The 23,917-nt window shown below is 44.2% G+C and overlaps 1 protein-coding gene across 1 annotated transcript in view; it reads left to right on the top strand.

Moving 5' to 3' along the window:
- Window positions 1-23,917, top strand: part of col6a1 (collagen, type VI, alpha 1) — a 98,795-nt gene that overhangs the window by 14,700 nt on the left and 60,178 nt on the right. Inside the window, exons 3-15 of the mRNA XM_038787136.1 lie at window positions 152-355; window positions 2,721-2,880; window positions 7,220-7,333; window positions 8,928-8,948; window positions 9,058-9,078; window positions 9,187-9,231; window positions 9,678-9,731; window positions 12,627-12,671; window positions 12,776-12,802; window positions 15,705-15,731; window positions 15,864-15,908; window positions 19,508-19,561; window positions 21,929-21,991. Coding sequence (XP_038643064.1) covers window positions 152-355; window positions 2,721-2,880; window positions 7,220-7,333; window positions 8,928-8,948; window positions 9,058-9,078; window positions 9,187-9,231; window positions 9,678-9,731; window positions 12,627-12,671; window positions 12,776-12,802; window positions 15,705-15,731; window positions 15,864-15,908; window positions 19,508-19,561; window positions 21,929-21,991 — 880 coding nt within the window. The remainder of the gene's footprint in view (window positions 1-151; window positions 356-2,720; window positions 2,881-7,219; window positions 7,334-8,927; window positions 8,949-9,057; window positions 9,079-9,186; window positions 9,232-9,677; window positions 9,732-12,626; window positions 12,672-12,775; window positions 12,803-15,704; window positions 15,732-15,863; window positions 15,909-19,507; window positions 19,562-21,928; window positions 21,992-23,917) is intronic.

Genomic DNA, 23,917 nt, shown 5'->3' with positions numbered 1-23,917 from the left:
ATACATCTTTCTTACTCACGAGTTTTATTCTCACTGACTGTTCTCAAATTCAACATTCCCCCCAATAAACGTTTTGTCCAGCCAACAATGGGGCAGGAAAAATATCTAAATTGAGCTGCTGTGAGTAACATGAGGAATCTGTCTGTTTCAGGTATTACCGATGTGACCAGATACTGGAATGGAATGCTGGAGCACTACACTACAGTGACGTAGTGAAGAACATCCATCCTCTCAGCTTGATGAGTCGAGATGAGAAGGCAGCAATGATTCGCAATGTCAATAACTTGAATTACATTGGAAAAGGCACATTCACAGACTGCGCCATACGGGATGGAGCTGAGCATCTTCTGCTGGGGTAAGATACCCTAACAATTATACCATGTGGGAGCCAATGTGGGGAATTTCCTCAATAATTTCCTGTGCATGTTCTTGGGCTCAAGGGTCAGTGACAACACAAGGGTTTCACTTAAATGTTGAATTATATTGATGGCAGTAGCAAGGTTACATCGGAATTGCACAGCCCTTCTTTGAGCAGAGCGCTAGCATGCTGTTGCCTTGGAGAGTGAACAGTTGCTTTTCCAGGGAGATGCATCTTTGCGGCTATGGTGAGTTATGTTAGGGTTATGTCTACATTAATTCTCTATCAGATCTGTGTTGTCGACTGGAAGGGTCCTGATGGTTGATCTAGATTCTGTACTGTTTCTCAATCTGCCTATATAATCCCTCTATATAGCCATCTATGGCTGCATAATCTTCATTTTGTTTCCTGCCAAATACCTCCAAACTCTTCTTTAAAGGAATTAATTAGCTTTGCACCATTGCATTGCATGTAAGTCTATTATATGGATCCCATTGCATTGAATGTAAGTCTATTATATGGATCCCATTGCATTGCATGTAAGTCTATTATATGGATCCCATTGCATTGCATGTAAGTCTATTATATGGGTCCCATTGCATTGCATGTAAGTCTATTATATGGGTTCCATTGCATTGCATGTAAGTCTATTATATGGATCTCATTGCATTGATCATAGATCATAGATCGTAGAATTTACAGTGCAGAAGGAGGCCATTCGGCCCATCGAGTCTGCACCGACTCTTGGAAAGTGCATCCTACCCAAGGTCCACACCTCCATCCTATCCCCATAACCCAGTAATCCCACCCAACACTAAGGGCATGTAAGTCTGTTATATGGATCCCATTGCATTGCATGTAAGTCTATTATGTGGATCCCATTACATTGCATGTAAGTCTATTATATGAAAATGAAAATCGCTTATTGTCACAAGTAGGCTTCAAATGAAGTTACTGTGAAAATCCCCTAGTCGCCACATTCCGGAGCCTGTTCAGGGAGGCTGGTACGGGAATTGAACCGTCCTGCTGGCCTGCCTTGGTCTGCTTTCAAAGCCAGCGATTTAGCCCTGTGCTAAACAGCCTCTATATGGATCCCATTGCATTGCATATAAGTCTATTATATGGATCCCATTGCATTGCATGTAAGTCTGTAATATGGATCCCATTGCATTGCACGTAAGTCTATTATATGGATCCCATTGCATTGCATGTAAGTCTATTATATGGATCCCATTGCATTGCATTTAAGTCTATTATATGGATCCCATTGCATTGCATGTAAGTCTATTATATGGATCCCATTGCATTGCATGTAAGTCTGTAATATGGATCCCTGAGTTAGCCCGATTGGCGCCTGGATCACGTCCCGTTTTAGGATTTTTTTCTCAAGGTGAGTAAAATTCAATTTTCGAAGTCCGATTTCATTCTTCTGCAGTTTTGAGTCTCAGAATTAACTTTGCCACCCTTGTCCGAACCACCTTCAGTGCAACAAATGCCGTTTTGCAGCTCACAATAAGATAGAATGCTTCATATGAGATCATGGCTCAACAAAATAGCTTATGCTAACTAGTAAATGATTTCCTCTGAAAAGCCCAGGATTGGATTGACCCTATGGACTTAAGAAAGTAGTTCCAACCTCACCCCTGTTATTCCTTCAACACCTTTGCAAGTGGTTATATGCATGTACAAGGTATATTGTTTTTACTTGTAAGGGCTAGGCTGAAGTCGCTGTTGTTTCTGAGCGCTTATACATAACATGCTTAAGTAGGGTTAAGTAGATTAGATTAGATGAAGTAGGGTTACTGGGTTGCAGGGATAGGGTGGAGGTGTGGGTTTGAGTGGAGTGCTCTTTCCAAGGCTGATGCAGCCTTGATGGGCTGAATGGCCTCTTTCTGCACTGTAAATTCTATGATTCTATGCTGGCAAATGCCCTGCACCTATTTGTGAAACAAAGATTATTAATGGTACAAGAAATCCTGCATTTTTCCAGCTGTTCCTTGGTTGCTTTTGGCACATCTTGGGAGAGTCGGGACCATTTTGGGCAGAGATTAGGTCCAATTAATATCTCATAACCATGTGGAAGTAGACATGCATTGAAGACAGCACTCGAGCTAGATTGTCTACCATCATGATGGGAAAATCTTCCACCTCCCATCTTGGGCTATCAATGGTTCACCCAATCTCCATTGTGAGGGTCTTTCTTTTGTTTCAAATTGAATGCCCTGTCTTCTGTTAATGAACTCTGGGGGACAATGAAATTGTTGGCCAACTGAAGTAAGGCTACTTAGAGATTTTCTGTATATCAGTGCTTGCAAAGAAGCAAATGGATAACATAAGCAATATATCATTGCTCTCATTCCAGTGGTTCGCATCACCGGGAGAACAAATACATGGTTGTGGTTACAGATGGGCATCCAATCGAAGGATACAAGGAGCCATGTGGAGGGTTGGACAGTGCAGCATCCGATGCAAAGAACCAGGGGATAAAGATATTTTCAGTGGCCATCACACCAGATCACCTTGTACGTTTACAATGATACAATCTTTCCTTCTCTGTTTACCGCTGACTCAGGAGACTTTTATTTAAACATTTCATGTCGTTTTAGATGGAATTTACAGCTAAATCATCCAGCCTAACTGATTTATCCTGGCGTTAATCCTCCTCACGAGTCTCCTCCTGTTGATGCTTCACCTCTCCTTATTAACATATCCTTCTATTCCTTTCTCCATCACGTTTTTGTCGAGCCTCCTCCTAAATGTATCCATGCTGTTCACCTCAACCACTCGTGGGAGCAAGTTCCACATCCTCAGCACCCTCTGGGTAAAGATGTTTCTCTTGAATTCCCTGTCAGATTTACTCGTGACTATTTTATATTTATGATCCACCATTTTGATCTCCCTGCAAAAGGAAGCATTGTTTATCTTGAAAACCCTCTTAAAGGCCTCCATTAACTCACTTCGCAGCCATTTCTTTTCACCCCCAACCTGTTAAATCTTCAGTATATACCTGCAGTTCTGGTATCATTTTGTGCACCGTAATACCATCTTAAATGTTCTTACTTGTAATAGCAGTGAATATAATGCAATAAATCGGTAAAATAGAACAGGAGGTGAATGCAAAACCTAAAAGCAAATGCAAGCCTAACTTTAACCTGACTCTAACTTCAAACTAATGCTATGGTCTTGAATGCACAATCCAGAAGGTACATGTCACCAAATTGAATTCCATAAATCTGGTGAATTTCTGGCTGGCACCGCACAGCAGACCATGGCGGCCTACCAGACTGGAGTTAATAATCCAACTGGGGCCCCTGCCATCTTTGCCCAGTCTGGCTTGATTGTGATGCCAATCCCACTCTATGTGGTTTCCCGTGAGTTCATGGATAAATGGGGAAATTCTTACTCAGAGAAGCCTGAAGAAAATCACAATGGCACAAATGAGAAGCACTTTTCTAAAGCTTTGATTTTATTGGACTAGTATATTGGGAAATTAGCCTGCCCTGTATCAAAAACAAAAATCTTTGATTGTGGCTTTGGAAAAACTCATGTCATTCTTTTCCAGCACTTTCATCCATGCCAGTAACAGGTAAGAGTCTCAAATTTTAGTAGCAGAGTATTTGAAAGATGTGGGTTTGACTTGATCCAGCCACTGTGTGGATGTTCTGAAGTGAGTTATGCCAATTTGCAACTTCAGTGTGAAGTGAGCACGTTGTGTCAGGAAGGAAGTGCTGGGATTAGCTGTGGTGATATAACTCCTGCTGACTGATCATGGAGTTGTGACGGTGGCCATACCAAAAAAGCAAAATATCTTTCTTGGCAGCAGAGAGTGGCCCATCATGAAAAATGAGGCGTGGACTTGAAATAGCAAGGGATAAAACCCATATTGTAATACACCACCAAGACTGAAAAAGTGCAAACCTTTTTTCAGTCATCATGATTAACTGTTGTCTAAAACGTCTCAAAAGACTTTAAATTATCCAGGAAGGGAAAGACTGAGGAAGAAAAGGCGATTTACGGTTCCTGGGAAAGTAGAAATGGTGCAATGGGCAAAGAAGTCGATTTTGATGGTGTGTTTGGAAAAGGAACAGGAGAGAAAATCTAAACTCAGGTGATTGTTCAGTTACAAGGTGTAAAGATGCACTGTGTCACATTCATTTTCTCCAATTCGGAGTCCACCATGGAATGGAAAATCCAAAGTTGTACAGGTTAGGTGGATTGGACCTTGGTACAAATTGCCCCTTAGTGTCCAAAAGCTGTGCGGGTTAGGTGGAGTTACGGGTAGGAGGCGGGGTTAGGTAGGGGGTTCTTTCAGAGGGCTGGTGCAGACTCAATGGGCCGAATGTCCACCTTCTGCACTGTAGGGATTCTATGATTCTATGAAAAGGGGATAACCATACCCTCAGTGGGGAATACTGGAAGAGTCAGGAGCAGGTCACCCACTTGCCTTCTATTGCTGGAGGTTGAGTGTTTAACAAAGGCAGATAACAAGGAAATAGGGGAATATTTTGTACCACTCTTGTTTTACTCCCCATTGGGAAGCCTTAAGAGAAATCAGATTGGTCCCAGTAACCTCCTCTGAACCAATATACACCTATATTACTGTCCCAATGTGGTCCAAAGTACAGGATACCAATGAATTTGAAAATAGTGGAACAAAATATGAGGTGAATCAGGATATTTAAATTAGGACTCCAATTTTAGTGTTCAGAGACAAAGTGAATGAGCTGGCGAGGAAGTTCGCCAACATTGAGGTGAGGAAAAGAATGAATTATATTACCGAGCTTTAAGCCTCAGTTTCAACACTATGAGGAGAAAACCAGTTGATCTTAAAGGAAGCACCATGACGTCTTATTATGTAGTCAGTCTATGTTATCAAGGAACTTTGTTTTAGCTGCAAATTGGATTCAGATGCAGCACAAATGCTATTTTGACCAGCCCGAGGGATAATGTGTTAAAGCTTCTACCGCTGTGAGTTATAGACACAAACAGGAAGAGGATGCCAGTTTACAAGAGAAGAATAGTGAAAGCTCAACTGATGTGATTTGCCAGATTATAATGTTGAGTTCATTTCCACATTCTCCCCTCAGCCTTGACCGCTGTCTGGGGCAGGAAATTACAAAGATTAATGACTGTCTGAGAGAAGAAATTCCTCCTCATTTCTGGGTAAATGGGAGTCCCGGGCAGGATTCTTCATCCCGCCGTACCAGAAATCTGTTGCGGCGCGCTCCCGGGATTCTCCATCTCGCCGGCTGGCCAATGGACTTTCCCATTGTGGGCAGCCCCACGCCGTCGGGAAATTCCCGGGCTGCCAGCGAAACGGAGATTCCCAACAGCGGAAGATTCAGCCCCCATTATTTTGAAACCGTTACCCCTTATTTTAGATTTCCTCATGAGGGAAAACATCCTCTCAGCACCCACCTTGTCAAGCCCCCTCAGGATCTTATACGTTTCAGTATGATCACCTCTCATTCTTCTAAAGTGAAATGAGTATGGGCCCAATCTGTTCAACCTTTCCTCATAAGACAACCCCTTCAGCCCAGAAGTCAGCCGAGTAAACCTTCTCTGAACTGCTTCCAATGCCTCCTTTGCCCCTTAATTAAGGAGACCAAAACTATACACAATACTCTAGGTGTGGTCTCACCAAAGCCCTGTACACTTCAGTTGTAGCAAGACCTTGCAAGAAAGGCCAGCATTCTGTTCGCTTTCCTAATCACTTGCTGTACTTGCATGCTGACTTTTTGTGATTCATTTGCAAGGATATCCGGATCCCTCTATACCACAGCATTGTACAGTCTCTCCCCATTTAAATCATGTTCTGTATTTCTATTCTTCCCAACAAAGTGGACCACCTCGTATTTTCCCACATTATACCCCACCTGCCAATTTTACACCCACTCACTTTCCCTTTGCAGATTATTTGTGTCCTCACAACTTGCTTTCTTGCCCACCCTTGCACCTTCAGCATATTTAGTTACAATGCACTCAATTTCTTTATCCAAGTCATTTATCTAGATTTTAAACAATTGAATCCTCAAAACTGATCCCTGTGATACTCCACCAGCCTACAATTTGCTAACCTGAAAATGACCCATTTATCCCCACTCTGTTTTTAGTTAACCCTCTATCCATGCGAATATGTAATCCCAACACCATGAGCTCTTATTTTATGCTGTAACCTATTTTGTGGCACATTATCTAATGGCTTTTGGAAATCCACAAATACGACTTGTTCTTCTTTATCTGCCTTGTTTGTTACATCTTCAAAGGGCTCTCATAGATTTGTCAAACAAAATATTTCTTTCACAAAACCATGTTTAATCTGCCCGATTGTATTATGTTTTATTAAATGTCCTGTTACTTCTTCCTTAATAATGGATTGCAAAATTTTTCCAATTGCATACGGTAGGTTAACTGGCCTATAGTTTTCTGCTTTCGGTCTCCCTCCTTTTTTGACTCAAAATGTTACCTCTGTGGTTTTCCAATCCACTTTTCCAGAATCTAGAGAATTTTGGAAGGTTACACCAACATAGTCACTATCTCTTCAGTCACTTCTTTTCAGACCCGAGGATGCATGCCATCTGGTTCAGGGACTTGCCAGCCTCCATTACTTTTCCTAATACCTTTTCTCTACTGATCGTGATTGTTTTAATTCCCTCACTCCCTTTTCACCTTTCATTTCCTTCGATTTTTGATATATAAAGGAGTCAAGAGTTATGGGGCGGCAGGGAAGTGGAGCTCAGACTATAATCAGATCAGCCATGATCCTATTGAATGGCAGAGCAGGCTCGTGGGTCAAATGGCCTACTCCTGCTCCTATTTTTTATGTTCTTATGTTCTTATATAAATTACATTTTGCTCTAGGAAGCGAGACTGAATCTAATTGCTACAGGTGCTAAATATCGACAGAATTACACAGCAACCCCCCACAACGAGGTGGAATTAAACAATACAATCGACGTCATTCTCCAAACTATTGTGAGTATCCCATTCTGTATCTTCTTGGAGAATATATTTTACAAGAACATTTCAGGTCTTACTATGAATGGGCACTTCCAGTAGGCAGTCCCAGTTTCCCATTGTGTTTCCTAGCTGTGTCCATTCATAAAATCGACATCTCTGTACCAACGTGTATAGACATACCTCGTCACATGGCTATAAAGTTGGACATCCCCTTCAGGGTCTGAATCACAGCTGAGCACATAGTGAGCTGTATTGAGTGTCACAGATAAAATAAGCCCAGGCTGTATATTGGTTCCAATGTAAAATGAGTTTGCGTCAGGCTTGATCCAGCTCTTAGGGGTATTACCAAAGAAATCCGCCTTGAATTGATAACTTCCCTTCTCCCTTCTGGAGACTACAAGCTGGCTCATGGAGAAATGCCGCCATGCCTCATTCAGCAGTGAGGGGACTCAAAACACATCCTTGAGGTTGACGAGAGGGACTGCCACTCTGAGCCTACCTGTGCTCTACATGCTCACATTGGGTGCTTCAGCACTGACGTCCCTCACCTTTTTCAATGTAAATTCACAGTAAGAGAAGAACCCAAACCACCTTTGAAAGGCTGACCAACTACAAAACTGTTTATACAATTCATGAGAGGTTTATGTGTGAAAATTGTATTGTTTTTATGACAAATATTTGGATGAGAGTTTCTTCCAGATTGTCTATGCTTCAATCTACTCTCAAGCTAAATTAAATTTCAAATATTGGCAATGTTTGAATCAAATAGAAAATGCGCAATTTATATATTTATAGTTGATAATATCCCCATTGGGGTTGTAGATTCCTCAATGGAACATATCCTCCAGTCTCTGTAGGGTGGGAGTTAAATTTAGGTAGAAAAGCTCATTCATTTTTAATGCATTCACCTGCCCACTCTTAAACAGAAATATTAACCCTGTGTATAATAAGTTACCTGCATTAAAATAGCAGATAGAAGAATTTTTCGTAAATGCATTAAACACTGGTACATAATTCTCACAAGCAGTCATTTTTAAGCTTTATTAATGCCAATACCTATGTTTGCAACTTCCTACCGGCATTGCCTGTTATAGTCGCCATTTTCTACGCACAGTGATTCCTGATTATAAATTTCAATGTTGCTTTGTTCATCATTTGGCTGTTCCTGTGCTCAATGGTTCTAAAAGGAAAATTACTTCACAAGAAATGGGGATCAGAGGAGGTCACCATGTTTATGATGTTATTGACTCCGAATGACCAGAGGAAGGCAATCAAAAACTTGATTCCAGTGGTCAGAATAGATAACATAAACATTTAATAATATTGGATTTCTGGTCTCCACCAACTGTCTTTCCTCAACATGAAATGAATGAAATGAAATTCGCTTATTGTCATGAATAGGCTTCAAAGAAGTTACTGTGAAAAGCTCCTAGTCGCCACATTCCGTCGTCTGTTCGGGTAGGCTGGTACGGGAATTGAACCGTGCTGCTGGCCTGCCTTGGTCTGCTTTAAAAGCCAGCGATTTAGCCCAGTGTGCTAAACCAATATTGTACCTTTTCGTTATCCAAGTATTCAAATAGGTCTAATTTTCTCTCTTTCTCACTTACAGCATGATGAAGTGGAACCAGTGGTATGTTACATCAACTCAAATTTGATTTCAAATTATTTGAAGGGATTTATTTGCAATGTTTTGTGTGTCTGCAAACTTATATTCATTCAATTTTCCTTTTGGCCTGCAGTGTTGTTCCTTTGAGTGCCAGGTAGGTTATCTTCAAGAAAATGTCTTTGCAATATCAAAATTGAGGTTCTACCATCTTGTTTTAAGGGGACCTACTGACACAAAAACATTTTATTTCTGTCTCTTATAGGCACTGAGAGGACTGCCTGGGACGCCTGGGGATCCAGGAGAAAAGGTTAGTGTTTTGGCTTATCTGATGTGTGAGTCGGTGGGGGTGGGGGGGGGGGGTCTAGCTAGAGGTTACAACATTGGACATGTGAAGTTGTCCCTCATTTCAAGGATTACTGGATTGTCCCAAGTGCCATAGAACGCAAAAACTCTCAGATTTGACCCATGTTGAAAATATCCAATTTATAAACTTCAATTCACATTATCAACATTGTCAGAAATCAAATTCAAATGCAGAAAATTACTAGCATCGTTCAGTCAAGAGAGTTCTCCCACTTTCTTAACCAACTGGAGTGATTTTATAACTTACAAGTTTTATTGGGCCATTTAAGTTATCTTTTACTTAATGCACATGAATAGTATAAGATATCAATCTTCATTGCATAACATCCATTATGCTTTGCGCTGGTTGCATCTCAAAACTAAAATGGACAATGTGTTGCTTCCTAACAGGGTTCAGATGGACGTCGAGGCCCTCATGGTCCTATTGGCTCATTTGGACCTCTGGTAAGTACAGAACATGATTTCCTCTTGTGATGATTGGAAGATTTTAGGAAATTGGATTAAAAATGTAGTGGGCAATTTAAGGGTTAAACGCTTGGGGTTAGTGTGGTTTGACTAGGGAAGTTAATGATTTTCAGCTTGCAGAGATATTTTTTTTAATCTTGAGGTGATGAGGTCAGTGATGGGTGGAGCTCACAGAGGTACAGAGCTGTTTTGAAAGCATTAGAAGGTTAATGTTTTGGGAGAAAACTGAAAGGAAGTAATCTCTGATCTGGCAACCCCTTGTATGACCACAAGAGAGGCAGTTTTCTTTCCCCATCAGCTAGCTTGAAAAGTGATAATAGTTCAAAACAGAGCAGCCTTGTCAAGTAAGGCAGTCATTTGAAGATATTCAGATAGAATTTGAAGGGGTTCTCACCATGGTCTGTTTTGGAATGCAAGTATCACTTTAGGCCTTGCTTATTGAAGCCGTATTGAGAGCTGTATGTTTTTTCTCTTGTTATGCAATGGGAAATGGAGGAGTAGTGCTAAGGTGTAATTGTAACTGTTCGTTTCAGGTTAAAACCAGTCTAATATTGTGACTCATAATGAAGTTTTGTTTTAAAAATAACCAAACCCTATTTTTTCATGCAATCACTCCTGGGCAAATCATTCTTCTGCACAGTCTTACAAAATAAAATTAATATTGGGTCCAGAATCCTAGTCAATGTTGGGGTCCGGTTGGGATCGTAATAGTAATCACAGTGCTTCTCCTATAATATTACTGTAAATGCATCACTCAAATCCATTAAGCCTGGATTGGAAAGGCTTGTTTTTAATGATGTAAGACAGTCATATTCCAGTTCAACTATTATACCTTACACCATTTATTTCAATGAATATTTTTCTGTACTATTCGAGTGACAGTCTAGCTGTTTCAATCATTTATTTTCATGTGCAATCTTAGTCCAGTGTGGCCTTGCAACAACCTCATCATTTTTCTCTCTAGTCTGAATATCTAACCCTCCCTCCCTATCACCCTCTCAGGCGACATTCCTGCTTGTGCTATTTTCACACAGATTTTGGCACGTTTTCAGACTTGTCAATCCCAATTGAAACATTCCAGTGTACTTTCAATATTGAGTGCTCTGAGCCCTTTAGGCATCATAGTTGCGCTCAACACATTGACGAGCTGAAATTTGAGCTTTTTCTTTCATGAGATGTGGATATCTCTGGCCAGACCAGCATTTGTTGCCCATCCCTAATTGCTCTTGGATTGCCAGATCCTTTCAGAGGACGGAATATCACATGTAGACCAGACCGGGTAAGGACGGCAGATTTCCTCCCCAAGGACAAGTGTGAACCAGATGGGTTTTCAAACAACAGAAGATGATATCTTCATGGTTTACATTACTGAGACTAGCCTTATATTCCAGATTTAGTCATTGAATTTAAATTCTCCCAGTTGCCGTGATTGGATTTGACCTCATGTCCTCAGAGTATTAGCCTGGCCCCAGTGACATTACCAATAGGCCACCATTTCCCCATATTAAAAGCACATTCATATTTGGGTTAGAAAATTGAGAGATTAGGCTAGCTTGTGCAGGCTTAAACACAATAATATTCCATGCTGACTCTTTAGGGCTGAAGAACCTCTCAGAGACACCATCCATTCTCTGAGGTTAGGCTGAAACAAGTTGTTGATTAAAGCAACTGGGCTCAATGGCCTTCCCGATCCTCAATGTTTTGAAATTAGACAAATTAAATGCTGCAGACCCAGAGCTGTGAGAGCTGTGTGCAGTGGACATTGAGTTTGCTGACCTTTGTGACTGAAATGGTGGTACATTTTCCTGGCAATCAAACTGGGAATGCAAAATCATTACCATATGCCGCGTAAAGTGCAATCAGTTTACCGCTCTCAACAAAGAGCGGAGAACACCATGTGAGGGAACATTGTGCACATCTATATGCTTGAACGTAACATAAGCACAACTGCAAAAAGGGAGCTTTAACTCGCCTTCACATCTGAATATGTCCGTCCTCACATTGATAGGGAACAGGGTTTTGCAGCTGACATTGTGGCCGTTACAGGACAGTAAATGAAGGAAAAGAAGGAAGCCATTCAATTCCTTGAAACCTGTTCTGACATTTAGTTAGGTGATGCTTAAATAACCCAGAAGTAGACAAACCCACAATCTCATAATCTGCTCTACGCATTATTTTTTCTTTTCCTTTTTGCATTTCAACTCTACATTCTCCTTTCTCTTTTGTAATACTTCCCCATGCGTCATTCTCTTATTCCCTAGAATTCCGACATTGCAGAAAGAGGCCATTCGGCTCATCAAGTCTGTACCAACTCTCTGAAAGAGCACCCTACCTAGGCAAACTTCCCTGCCCCAGCCCCATAACCCCTTACCTCACTAGCTGCACACCTTTGCTCGAAGGGACATGGTCAATCAACCTGCACACGTTTGGACTCTGGAAGGAAAGCAAAGCACCAGGAGGAAACCCAGCAGAAACGGAGAGAAAGTGCACACTCCACACTGACAGTCACCAAGGCCGGAATCAAACCCGGGTCCCTTGCGCTGTGAGGCAGCAGTGCTAACCACTGTACCACCGTGCTGCCCCTGTTGTTTTGCTTCTTCCGATTCTCACCGCCCCCCCCCCCCCCCCAAACCGGGCTCCTCTTTGGGGGCAGTTTGAGACAATAGTATCAGCTGAAGCACTCTTGTGACATCCCTTTTCATCCCTCTTATCCAGGAGAGATGATAAATCTGCTTATTTTAAATGGGCAAATAACGAACGGTGACTTTCCAGTAAACATGAGCAGCAGACTAAGTTCTCTTGCTTTTCAGTTATGCTGACCATTTATTCGAACACATTCCCTTACAACTGACAAACCTGTCTTCTTTATTGCAGGGTAGACCTGGTGATGTTGGTCCAGCTGGTCATCCGGGTATGAAGGTAACTATAGGAATTTTATCATCGTTGCAGCGATCTAATGTTTGTTCAAAGTTTGACCTCTGAACCTTCCTTTCACTAACAGTATCTTTGCTTTTTGCCAACAGGGTGACAAAGGTGAACGTGGTCTCAAGGTGAGGCTGTCAATTAATTCAATCACAAATTTACAAATTAATTCCTGCTATCCATTGTGATATCATTACAGATATTGTAGACATATGTAACACTTACATACACATAGCAATCCCAGGTTCTATTTTACGTTCTACGTTCAATATAGAAACAATCCGGGCAGTGCTCTCCTGAGAGCAGAGAAGCAATTTAATAAAGATGAAGATTATTTGGGATCTTGATAGAGTAAATAAGAGGAAGCTAGCAGTGGGGTTTAGGAAGGAGAGAGGTTAATGACATAACAGTAATTTTGAAAGAGTTTTGGATAAACACTTGAGCAGGAATCACTTGCAGATTATTGAGGCAAGACCAGAGAGTTGGGATTAATTAGGTAGTCCCTTCAAGGGGCCAAATGGTCTCTTTCTTTGCTGTGTGATTTTATAGTCTAATTTATCCAAATCAACTCAGTTCTTACCCAAGAGCTCCAGTGCTCTGTCCTATCACTCTCCAGCAGTTAGTGCTGCACGCGGGGAGAGTGGTTCCTCCAGAGGGCTGCCCCCAGCAATTCAAGTTGGCTCAGCCACTCCGAGTCTGATCCATCCTCTTGCGACATTGAAATTGCTGTCAGGGCTCTAACAGAAATCACACTACAAGTGAGGCTCCTAGTTTGAAATAGGCAGCTCTTCTCTCCCCAGCCAAATCAGGACTTTATCAAAGATGACAGTGGTTTCAAAGTAAAGGGGGATGGTAAGTGAAACATTGGCATTTCTAGATCCTTACCACCCCATTTACTCCAGACAAAGAAATTAAGTCCTGGCCCTACAATCACCATTCCTCCCTCTGGGGCAGCAAGCTGACTTGCAATTCATCTTCGCCGGGCAGAGGGAGGGGCTACCTTCAAATATCTGAGGATTTTGTATCTTGTGTTGGTATAAAAGGAGATGTTTACCAGAAAATAACCATGGGAGGAGTTAATCCAGGATTGGTAGGGTGAGGATCCAGTATCACCAGGGGTGGGGATCCATTGTCACCAGGGGTGGAGATCCAGTGTCACCACGGGTGGAGATCCAGTGTCACCAGGGATGGAGATCCAGTGTAACCAGGGGTGGAGATCCAGTGTCACCAGGGATGGAGATCCAGTATCACCAGGGGTGAGGATCCTGATGCATGATCAATTGCACAAAGACTTGAGTTGGATACAACTGAGGCTTTATTGCTCAAAGATGTGTGGCCTCCCACAGTAGCTGGCAAAATGGCTGCAGCATGGAGGATACACATATTTATACTCAAGGACTACCAACGTACCTGTAGTACAGGTCCTACCATACATCCTGTAATAGAGGTGCAACAGTGGTTTACCACAGATCCATTATCACCAGGGATGGAGATCTAGTATCACCAGGGCTGGAGATCCAGTATAACCAGGGGTGGAGATCCAGTAGAACCAGGGTGAGGATCCAGTATCACCAGGGCTGGAGATCCAGTATCACCAGGGCTGGAGATCCAGTATCACCAGGGGTGGAGATCCAGTATCACCAGGGGTGGAGATCCAGTATCACCAGGGGTGGAGATCCAGTATCACCAGGGGTGGAGATCCAGTATCACCAGGGCTGGAGATCCAGTATCACCAGGGCTGGAGATCCACTATCACCAGGGCTGGAGATCCAGTATCACCAGGGCTGGAGATCCAGTATCACCAGGACTGGAGATCCAGTATCACCAAGGCTGGAGATCCAGTATCACTAGGGCTGGAGATCCAGTATCACCAGGGCTGGAGATCCAGTATCACCAGGGCTGGAGATCAAGTATCACCAGGGGTGGAGATACAGTATCACAAGGGCTGGAGATCCAGTATCAACAGGGGTGGACATCCAATATAACCAGGGGTGGAGATCCAGTATCACCAGGGGTGGAGATCCAGTATCACCAGGGGTGGAGATCCAGTATCACCAAGGATTGGGATTCGGTATCACCAGGGGTGGAGATCCAGTATCACCAGGGGTGGAGATCCAGTATCACCAGGAGTGGAGATCCAGTATCACCAGGGGTGGAGATCCAGTATCACCAGGGGTGGAGATCCAGTATCACCAGGGCTGGAGATCCAGTATCACCAGGGCTGGAGATCCAGTATCACCAGGGCTGGAGATCCAGTATCACCAGGGCTGGAGACCCAGTATCACCAGGGGTGGAGATCCAGTATCACCAGGGGTGGAGATCCAGTATCACCAGGGGTGGAGATCCAGTTTCACCAGGGGTGGAGATCCAGTATCACCAAGGATTGGGATTTGGTATCACCAGGGGTGGAGATCAAGTATCACTAGGGCTGGAGATCCAGTATCACCAGGGCTGGAGATCCAGTATCACCAGGGATGTGGATCTATTATCACGAGGGGTGGGGATCCAGACTCTAAAGGAGAAGGAGGTCCAGTATCACCAGTGGAGGAGTTAATCCAGTGTCAATAGGGGTGAGGATCCAGTCATCTGTGGAGGAGTTAACCAGTATCAGCAGGGGTAGGTATCCAGAGCCACAGTGAAGGGGATCCAGTACCACCAGGAGTGGGGATCCAGTATCACAGGGGAGGAGTGAATCCAGTATCAGCAGGAGAGGGGATCTGGCATCACCAGGAGAGGGGATCTGGCATCACCAGGAGAGGGGATCTGGTATCACCAGGAGAGGGGATCTGGTATCACCAGGAGAGGGGATCTGGTATCACCAGGAGAGGGGATCTGGTATCACCAGGAGAGGGGAGGGGGAATCCCATATCCCAAAGTGTGATTGTGTGTGTGGGGGCGGTCATCCATAATTACCAGGGGAGAGGGGTCCGTCTGGAACAAAATGTTTGTCAATCATGTTCAGATCTGATATACAATGACAAAAAAGTATGCAAACGATGCACTTGCTAAACCCTTTCTTTCCTTTTTCAGGGTGACAGAGGACACAAGGGATTCAAGGTCAGAATGAGTTGGATTATTTCAGGATCCACATGATGTTGTTATCCTATGAATGTAAAGCATTTCAAACTCTCACTTCTGTTCCTCTCTGTACTAACTGATGTCTCACTCTGATTTGCCTGCTGTTTTTAGGGTGGAAAGGGATTCCTTGGAAAAGATGGGAAAGATGGACAGAAGGTAAGAGAGACAGAGTTCCACAAGGTTGAATATAGCTTTAAACGTCTCTCATTCTGAGAAAACCTTGGATTGTCGATCAGGTGCAGCCAGTGTTCAAAGACTGCCAAAAATCAAAAGGGCCACAGTACAGAGTACAGAGACTGTGGAGAACTCAGTGAATGGGTCCAGTAAGGCTAAGATAAATAAAACACAGGAAGTGTGTTCAAAACATGATCGGACAGATAGTCTGAGAAAGCAGGGCAGAGAGCAAGGGAAGTCTAGATTAAACTGCATTTATTTCAAAGCAAGAGGCCTGACAGGCAAGGCAGATAAACTCACAGCATGGATGGGTACAAGGGACTGGGATATTGTAGCTATTACTGAATCATTGTTAAGGGAGGGGCAGGATTGACAGCTCAATGTTCCAGTATACAGATGCTATAGGAAAGATAGAACAGGAGGTAAGAGAGGAGGGGGAGTTACATTTTTGATTCAGGAGAATATCACGGCAGTACTGAGAGGGGATACATCTGAGGGTTCGCCTACTGTGTCTATATGGGTAGAACTGAAAAATACGAAGGGAACGATCACTTTGTTGGATTGTATTAGAAGCCCACAAATAGTCATCGGGAAATTGAGGAGCAAATATGTAAGGAGATTACAGATGGCTGCAAGATAATAGGGTGGTAATAGTTGGGGACTTTAACTTTCCCAACATTGACTGGGGCAGCCTTAGCATCAGTGGCTTGGATGGAGAGACATTTGTTGAGTGTATTCAGGAAGAATTTCTCATTCAGTATGTGGATGGCCCGATGAGAGAGGGGACAGGACTTGACCTCCGCTTGGGAAGCAAGGAAGGGCAGGTGACAGAGGTGCTAGTGAAAGATCACTTTGGGACCAGTGACCATAATTCCATCAGTTTGAAGATAGCTATGGAGAATGATAGTTCTGGCCCAAAAGTTAAAATTCTAAATTGGGGCAAGGTCAATTTTGATGGTATTAGACAGGAACTTACAAACGTTCATTGGGGGAATCTGTTGGCAGACAAATGGATGGCTAAGTGGGAGGTTTTCAAAAGTGTGTTAACCAGGGTTCAGGGTAAGCACATTCCTTTTCGAGTGAAGGGTCAGGCAGGTAGAAGTAGGGGACCATGGATGACTGGGGATATTGAGGCCCTGGTCAACAAGAAGAAGGAGGCATAAGACATGCATCGGCAGCTGGGATCAAGTGGATCCCTTGAAGAGTATGGGCAGCACGGTAGCATAGTGGGTAGCACAGTTGCTTCACAGCTCCAGGATCCCAGGTTGGATTCCCAGCTTGGGTCACTGTCTGTGCGGGGTCTGCACGTTCTCCCGTGACTGTGTGGGTTTCCTCCGGGTGCTCCAGTTTCCTCCCACAGTCCAAAGATGTGTAGGTTAGGTGGATTGGCCATGCTAAATTGCCCTTAGTGTCCAAAAAATGTTAAGTGGGGGTTACTGGATTACTGGGATATGGTAGAAACGTGGGATTCAGAAGGGTGTTCTTTGTATGGGCTGATTCGATGGGCCGAATGGCCACCTTCTGCACTGTAAATTCTATAAAGGTTGTCGGAGTAGAGTTAAGAGAGAAATCAGGAGGGCAAAAAGGGACATGTGATTGCTTTGACGGATAATCCAAAGAGCTTCTACAAATACATAAAGGGCAAAAGAGTAACAAGGGAGAGAATGGGGACTCTTAAGGATTTACAAGGCCATCCATGAGCGGATCCACAAGAGATGGGTGAGATCCTAAATGAAAATTTCTCATCGGTATTTATTGTTGAGAAAGGCATGGATGCTAGGGAACTTGGGAAATACAGAGTGATGTCTTGAGGAGTGTATTATATTACAGGGAAGGAGATGCTGGAAGTCTTAAAGTGCATCAAGGTAGTTAAATCCCCGGGATCTATATCCTAACTCGAGTGAGGTACCCATGGGATTGCGTGAAAAGATGCTATTCCATTTGCCCAATCTTACTGTCCTTTAACTTCAGTCTGCTTTCCAATTGGTTAAAGTCATGATGAGTAAGCCATTCAGCCCTCAGCTTTTGTAACATTTAGAGGGAGGCAGCAGCGCAATGGTGTTGTTCCTAGTAATCTAGGGACCCAGTGTTCCTGTGGGGACCCAGGTTCAAACCCACCATGGCAGAAGGCAAAATTTGAATTGAATGAAAAGCCAAATGATTTGCCATAAAAACCCATCTGGTTCACTATCATCCTTTAGGGAAGGGAATTTGCCATCCATACCTGGTCTGGCCTACATACCTCCTCAAGGGCCAAATTAGGGGTAGGCAATAAATGCTGACCCAGCCAGCATTTAAAAGAAACATGCACCTGCACCAAAATACTCTTATGCAGAGGTTCAATAGAGGGGGTTGGACCAGTCGTTGGTTCACTTACCATGGAGTTGGAAAGTTGTGAATTATATACTGCACTCCAGGACTGAAGCAAATTCAGTTGGAGGTGCCAGCCTTTTCAGTTTGAGATGTTACACTGAGATCCTGTTGGCTAGCTCAGGTGAGCATCAGGGAGTCCATGTGGCTCTCCTTAAAAATGACTAAGATGATTCCCTGGTGTCTTAACACCAGCAGGGTATGTAACCAGCCGTTCAACGCACTTCTATTCTGGGATCCTGTTGTGTACTGTGTAATGAGTAAAATTTGGCTGAGTAGCGGTTATGTTATTGGATTCGAAATCCAGAAGTTAGGACTGATAATCCAGGGGAATGAAAGTTACATTCCCACCATTGCTGTTTGGGAATTTGAATTCAACATAAAAAATCTGAATTTTACAATGGCTGCTATTCATCATGAACCTCCCCAAAATCATGAAAAGCCACTAACTGCCTCCACAGTGGTCTAAAAAGTCATTACAATCATTTCTGGGTAACAAGGGGCGGCCTTCTCCGCTCCCGTGCAGAATCGGGAAGGATGTCGTGAACTCGGCCAAGTTTCACTACGGCCTCGGAGGCCGCTCCTCGCACCTTATTCATCCCCACCCGGGGGGCTAGGAGCGGCACTCCGTAACTCTCGGCGCGCCGAGAATGACGCGACGGCGGCGCCTAAGTGACGTCAGCCGTGCATGCGCAGTTGCCGTCTTCCCCTCCGCTGCCCCGCAAGACGTGGCAGCTTGATCTTGCGGGGCGGCGGAGGGGAAAGAGTGCATCGCTTGGAGACGCCGGCCCGACGATCAGTGGGCACCGATCGCGGGCCAGTCCCCTCCCAAGCACGGCCGTGGTGCTCACTCCTCTCTCCGCCCCCCACAGGCCCCAAACGAGCATTTGGCGCCCATGTTCACGACGGCAGTGACCAGGTGTGATTGCCGCCGTCGTGAACCGGTCGGGAACGTCAGGCCGCTCGGCTCATTCGGGCCGGAGAATCGGCGATCGCCGTGAAAAACGCCGAGCGGCGATTCATCCGAGCGGGTGGTGGGAGAATCGCGGGGGGTGTCAGAGGGGCGTGTCGTGAGTCACCCGGTCCTCCCGCGATTCTTCCAACCGGCGTGGGGAGCGGAGAATCGCGCCCAAGGAGTGCGCAATGTGTGTTAGTTTTTTACATTATTGTGACGCAGAGTCGAATCTTCTTTATGCTTTTTCCTTCATCAGGGTGAGGCTGGATTTTCTGGTCTGCCAGGCTGCATTGGATCTCCAGGATATCCTGTAAGTATTGACTCTTTTGCTTGAGGTGAAAACATTCCCAATACTCAGTAAATGGTTATTGATCCACATCACAATGTCACTGATTTTTTTTTTGTTCCCCCTGACCGAAATATTCATTTGTGAACTGGAGAGCAGTAATAACACTGCAGCTGAAGTCCAAGCCTGCGAGTGAAGGTCTAAACTGTATGACGTGTGGTCTGGGTCTGCTTTTGACAACCAGGAGGCGGACAAACATATGGCCCCTGAAATGGAATGCCATGCCCTCCATTCGTGGAATGGCAATTGGCCTGGACTAATAATCCGGAGAGTGTGGACTGGAAATATGTCCCAAAGTAGGGATCTTGGGCAGGCAAGAAAATCCCCTCCAGCTTGCCAGTTCCAGCGCAGCCCAGGTAATTTTCATGGAGGAGAGATGAAGGTGGCACAGCTAACCATATGAAGAAGCCAATTAAGTCACGCAAATGGCCCATTAAGGCCGAGGAGACGACTGAAAATTTTCAGTCAGCCTGTGGGACTCCCGAGGCATTCAAGACAAGGCCAGATGCTTGGAGGCAACCTCCTGAGGGCAGACCCGAGAAGTCAACACTTCAGGCAGGCTTTGAAGTCTTCCCCTCCTTGGGCTCAGTGGCTCTCCCTCCATTTTCCCTGTACCTGAGATCATGTTTCAAGTGAATACATACCGCGATGTCGAGGTCTCATCCCAATAGGCACAAGTCTGCCCTCTGAGTCCAAATCTCTCTTGGCAGTTTGAGAATTCAGTTCACAATAAAAAGCTGGTCCCAACGGTTGACTCTTGCCTGCCCTCTGACGTGGCCTAGCCAGAAACTCATTGTATGAAACTTCTACCAGACCTTCAGTAAGGTAGCCCATCACCAGCTTCTCAGGGCTGGGCAATAAGTGCCGGCCTTGTCAGCCATGGCCCTGCAACGATTTTTAAAAAAAGTCGCTCCCTGCAAATGTGGGAAGTTTGAATAAAAAAACTGAGCTCATATGAGTGAGCATGCTGGCAAGAGATCAAAATTAAAACTTAACTATTGGCAACAAAGATCAGAAATCCTTTCCAAAATTATATTTTTAAGATCTCCCACTGTTGTCCCTGACCTTTAAACTAGATAAAACAACTTCAGTGAGTATCTGATCCTAATTCTCTCTGTTGTCTATTCACATTGTTCTTGTTGTGAAATAGAAATCTGTGAAGCTTCAGTCTATCTCCCTCCATCAATGAAAGGGAAATAGACCCATATTGACTTTTACTGTGTCACCATTGATGGCAAACGTTTCCACCACAAAAAAGAAGGTAACCACCCCCAGATTAAATTTTAAAATAGGACGGTGCTTGGCACAGTGGTTAGTACTGCTGCCTCACAGCACCAGGGACCCGGGTTCAATTCTGGCCTTGACTGACTGTGTGGAGTTTGCACGTTCTCCCCATGCCTACGTGGGATTCCTCTGGGCACTCCCATTTCCTCCCACAGTCCAAAGATGTGCAGGTAAGGGGGATTGGCAATGATCAATGCGCAGGGTTACGGGGGTGGGGCGGGGGAGTGGGCTAGGTAGAGTGCGCTTTTGGAGGGTTAGTGCAGACTCGATGGACCAAATGGCCTCCTTCTGCACTGTTGGAATTCTATGATACTCAATCATTTGACAAACCTCCATTTGGACACTTAGATTTTCTGGACGAATGATAAGGATTAGCCTCACCATTTTTCATATTTCTCCACATACTCTAATACTCTTAGACCCTGTCAAATATACTATGGAGATTCCTAACTCCATGAACAGTAACCAGAATCCACTTGACCTGCAACAAGTGTCCACAGAGAAGGCATGTCCTGCTCTGCGTGATGGACTGGGAGGCCATCGCTTGTTCAAATCCCTCAGGACCAACTTGAAGTTCAAGGTTCACATCCTCAACCAGAGACACCTGTAAACCCCTGGATCTGCATTTGGGAGAGGACTTGGGCAAGCACACAATACCAGTTGCTATTAAATTTTGCAACCCTCCAGGGTTGCCCTGGTGTCTCCAGGAGTTCAAGATTAATCGGAGATGGTGAGAAATGTCTGTCAGGCCGACACTCAAGAATCATCCCATTGACTAACCAAGGGTTAGTTCACTCTTTGATTGGCTGGGAAGATGGTGCATCATGAGGATGGACGTATCAGGTGACCAGGTGACCCTACTTGATATGTAGCTGGAGTACCTCAGACGTTTTGTTACAACATTTACTATGTCTATGCCCTATATCAAATGCCCTGTTTCTAATGAGCCAAAATAAATGGGGATTGGAATATGGTTCTGGGTTTTCAGTTATTTGACAGCAAGAGAGAGATTGACGACAAATCTTTTTGAAATCTTTTCCCTCATAGGGTCCACTAGGACTGCCAGGCCTCAAAGGAGATCCAGGTCCATTTGGAAATAAAGGACAGAAGGTACGACTTTATCGGGAAGGGTGTTTGCTGAAGTAAACTAATTAAGGCCTCTCCACCAATCAATTTTGAAATAATTGTCATAGTTGCATTAACAACTGGCCTCACCTGGTTGTGAACCTCTTTAATTTGAGTCATTTATCAATTTGATGCCACAACGAAGGATTGGGTTGCCAGGTGATGTGTGGTCATAGGTACATTATCACTCTTCCACCGTGGGCCTGTATGTTGAGAAGGAGTTGGCAGCCTGATGCCAGCCTCATGTCCCTATGTGCTGCTGAGGTGTGCTGAAGCCAAGTGATGAGAAATTTTGTGCAGGGAAGCTGGCTGCTGTCCAAACTGCTTGACTCCGGCCTGCCCTGAGGACCGGGCTTATAAGTTGATAGTAGATACCCTAACATTTAAAAAATGCATTGAAAGAGGAACAGACGCTTGTGTGTACCTGGCAACAATTTGCTGCCATTGACAGCCCACATTATAATTCAGATCTTGTTGTTGTATATCTGTGACGTATTTAGCAAACCACCATTAATCAGAGGACAAGATCAGTGCAGGGATTGATGCCATGGTCATTGTTTCTTTGCCATCATGGTCTAACCAAATAAACATTCCAGTTACCCCTCAAATTACTGTTCCACGCAGAGCTAACCTGCCAACCTGCAGCTAATATTAGTTGTTGCTGAGTTAACTGTCACCCCTGAGCTAACTGGTTACCCTTCAACTACCCAGCCATTCCTCATGGTCAACTGGGTTTGAAGTCAGGGGAGATGGAGGTTCCCATTGTCTTTAAAATGAGATACTGAGTGCCACAAATCAGTAGTTTGATCCAAGAATAAAAGTTAAATAATTTGTATGACTCCTTGTTATACTGGGAAATAGGGGTGGGGAAGAGGGTTGCTTAAGGAGGAATACATCTAGGCAATGCTCTGGAGGTGTGGGCTTAGGTAGGGTGCTCTTTCCAAGGGCTGGTGCAGACTCGATGGGCCGAATGGCCTCTTTCTGCACTTCAAATTCAATGATTCTATTACAAGTTCCTGTTGTTGAGGGCAGCTACAGATGGTCATTCCCTCTGCTCGTCTTTGGAACTGTTTGGTTAGGCTCATGATGCTTTTGAAATTTGCGAGTGGGTTTGGCAGCTGACACTGAGCTAAGTCAAAATCAACCAGGTGGCCCTTACTGGAAGATCTGTCCGAGTGGACACTGGGCGGGATTGGGTGGTTGGGAGCGTGGGGGCGAGAGGAGGGGGAGGGAGCAGCAAGGCTCCTCGCTTGGCCTCTCAGAGCCAAATAGTCCATTGACATATGAACAAAGGCCCAGTCAAAGAGGGATGCTGCTATCCTGGGAAAGAAAGGCCGCAATGAATCAGCACTGAGGGCTGCAAGAAAATCAGAGGAAGGTGAAAGCATCAGGTTGTAAGCTATTTTCACCATCAAGCTGTCTCAAGTGTACCTTCAAAGGGAAAATCAGTTACTTATGAGGGTTAACTCCCTCCTAATCAATCAATGTGTACAGTGCTGCACTGCAAATGCTTTGTAATTATTGCATTGATCTTCATGGGTTCTTGCAAAACCAAAGAAATTGAAAATAGATTCTCTCTTGAGTTACTCACCCAGGACAGCTTCGAGTTCGCCTACATTTTCACTGAGTGCAGAGAACTATTATAAGAAATATTTTTTAAAATTTGATATTTATAGACCTTGAGCAGGATTTCATAGGTGATGTGATTCAAGACTGATTTTGGATGGAGCATAAACCAATATCACATTTATAAGCAAGGGAAATTTTAAGAAGTCCTTTGGCTGGATTTTCACTTCCTAGGCAGGTGGCTCTAGTGAAGAAATGTCCTGACTCAGCAGACCTGCCGACATTCAGAGGGCTCCATTCGACCCAATTTTCACTCCTGGGAGGCAGAGGTGGGATAGAGTTAAA

The sequence above is a fragment of the Scyliorhinus canicula genome, chromosome 2, assembly GCF_902713615.1.
Source record: "Scyliorhinus canicula chromosome 2, sScyCan1.1, whole genome shotgun sequence".
NCBI lineage: Eukaryota > Metazoa > Chordata > Chondrichthyes > Carcharhiniformes > Scyliorhinidae > Scyliorhinus > Scyliorhinus canicula.
Note: the sequence above shows the minus strand (reverse complement) of the source record. Positions and strands in the feature narration are given on the sequence as shown.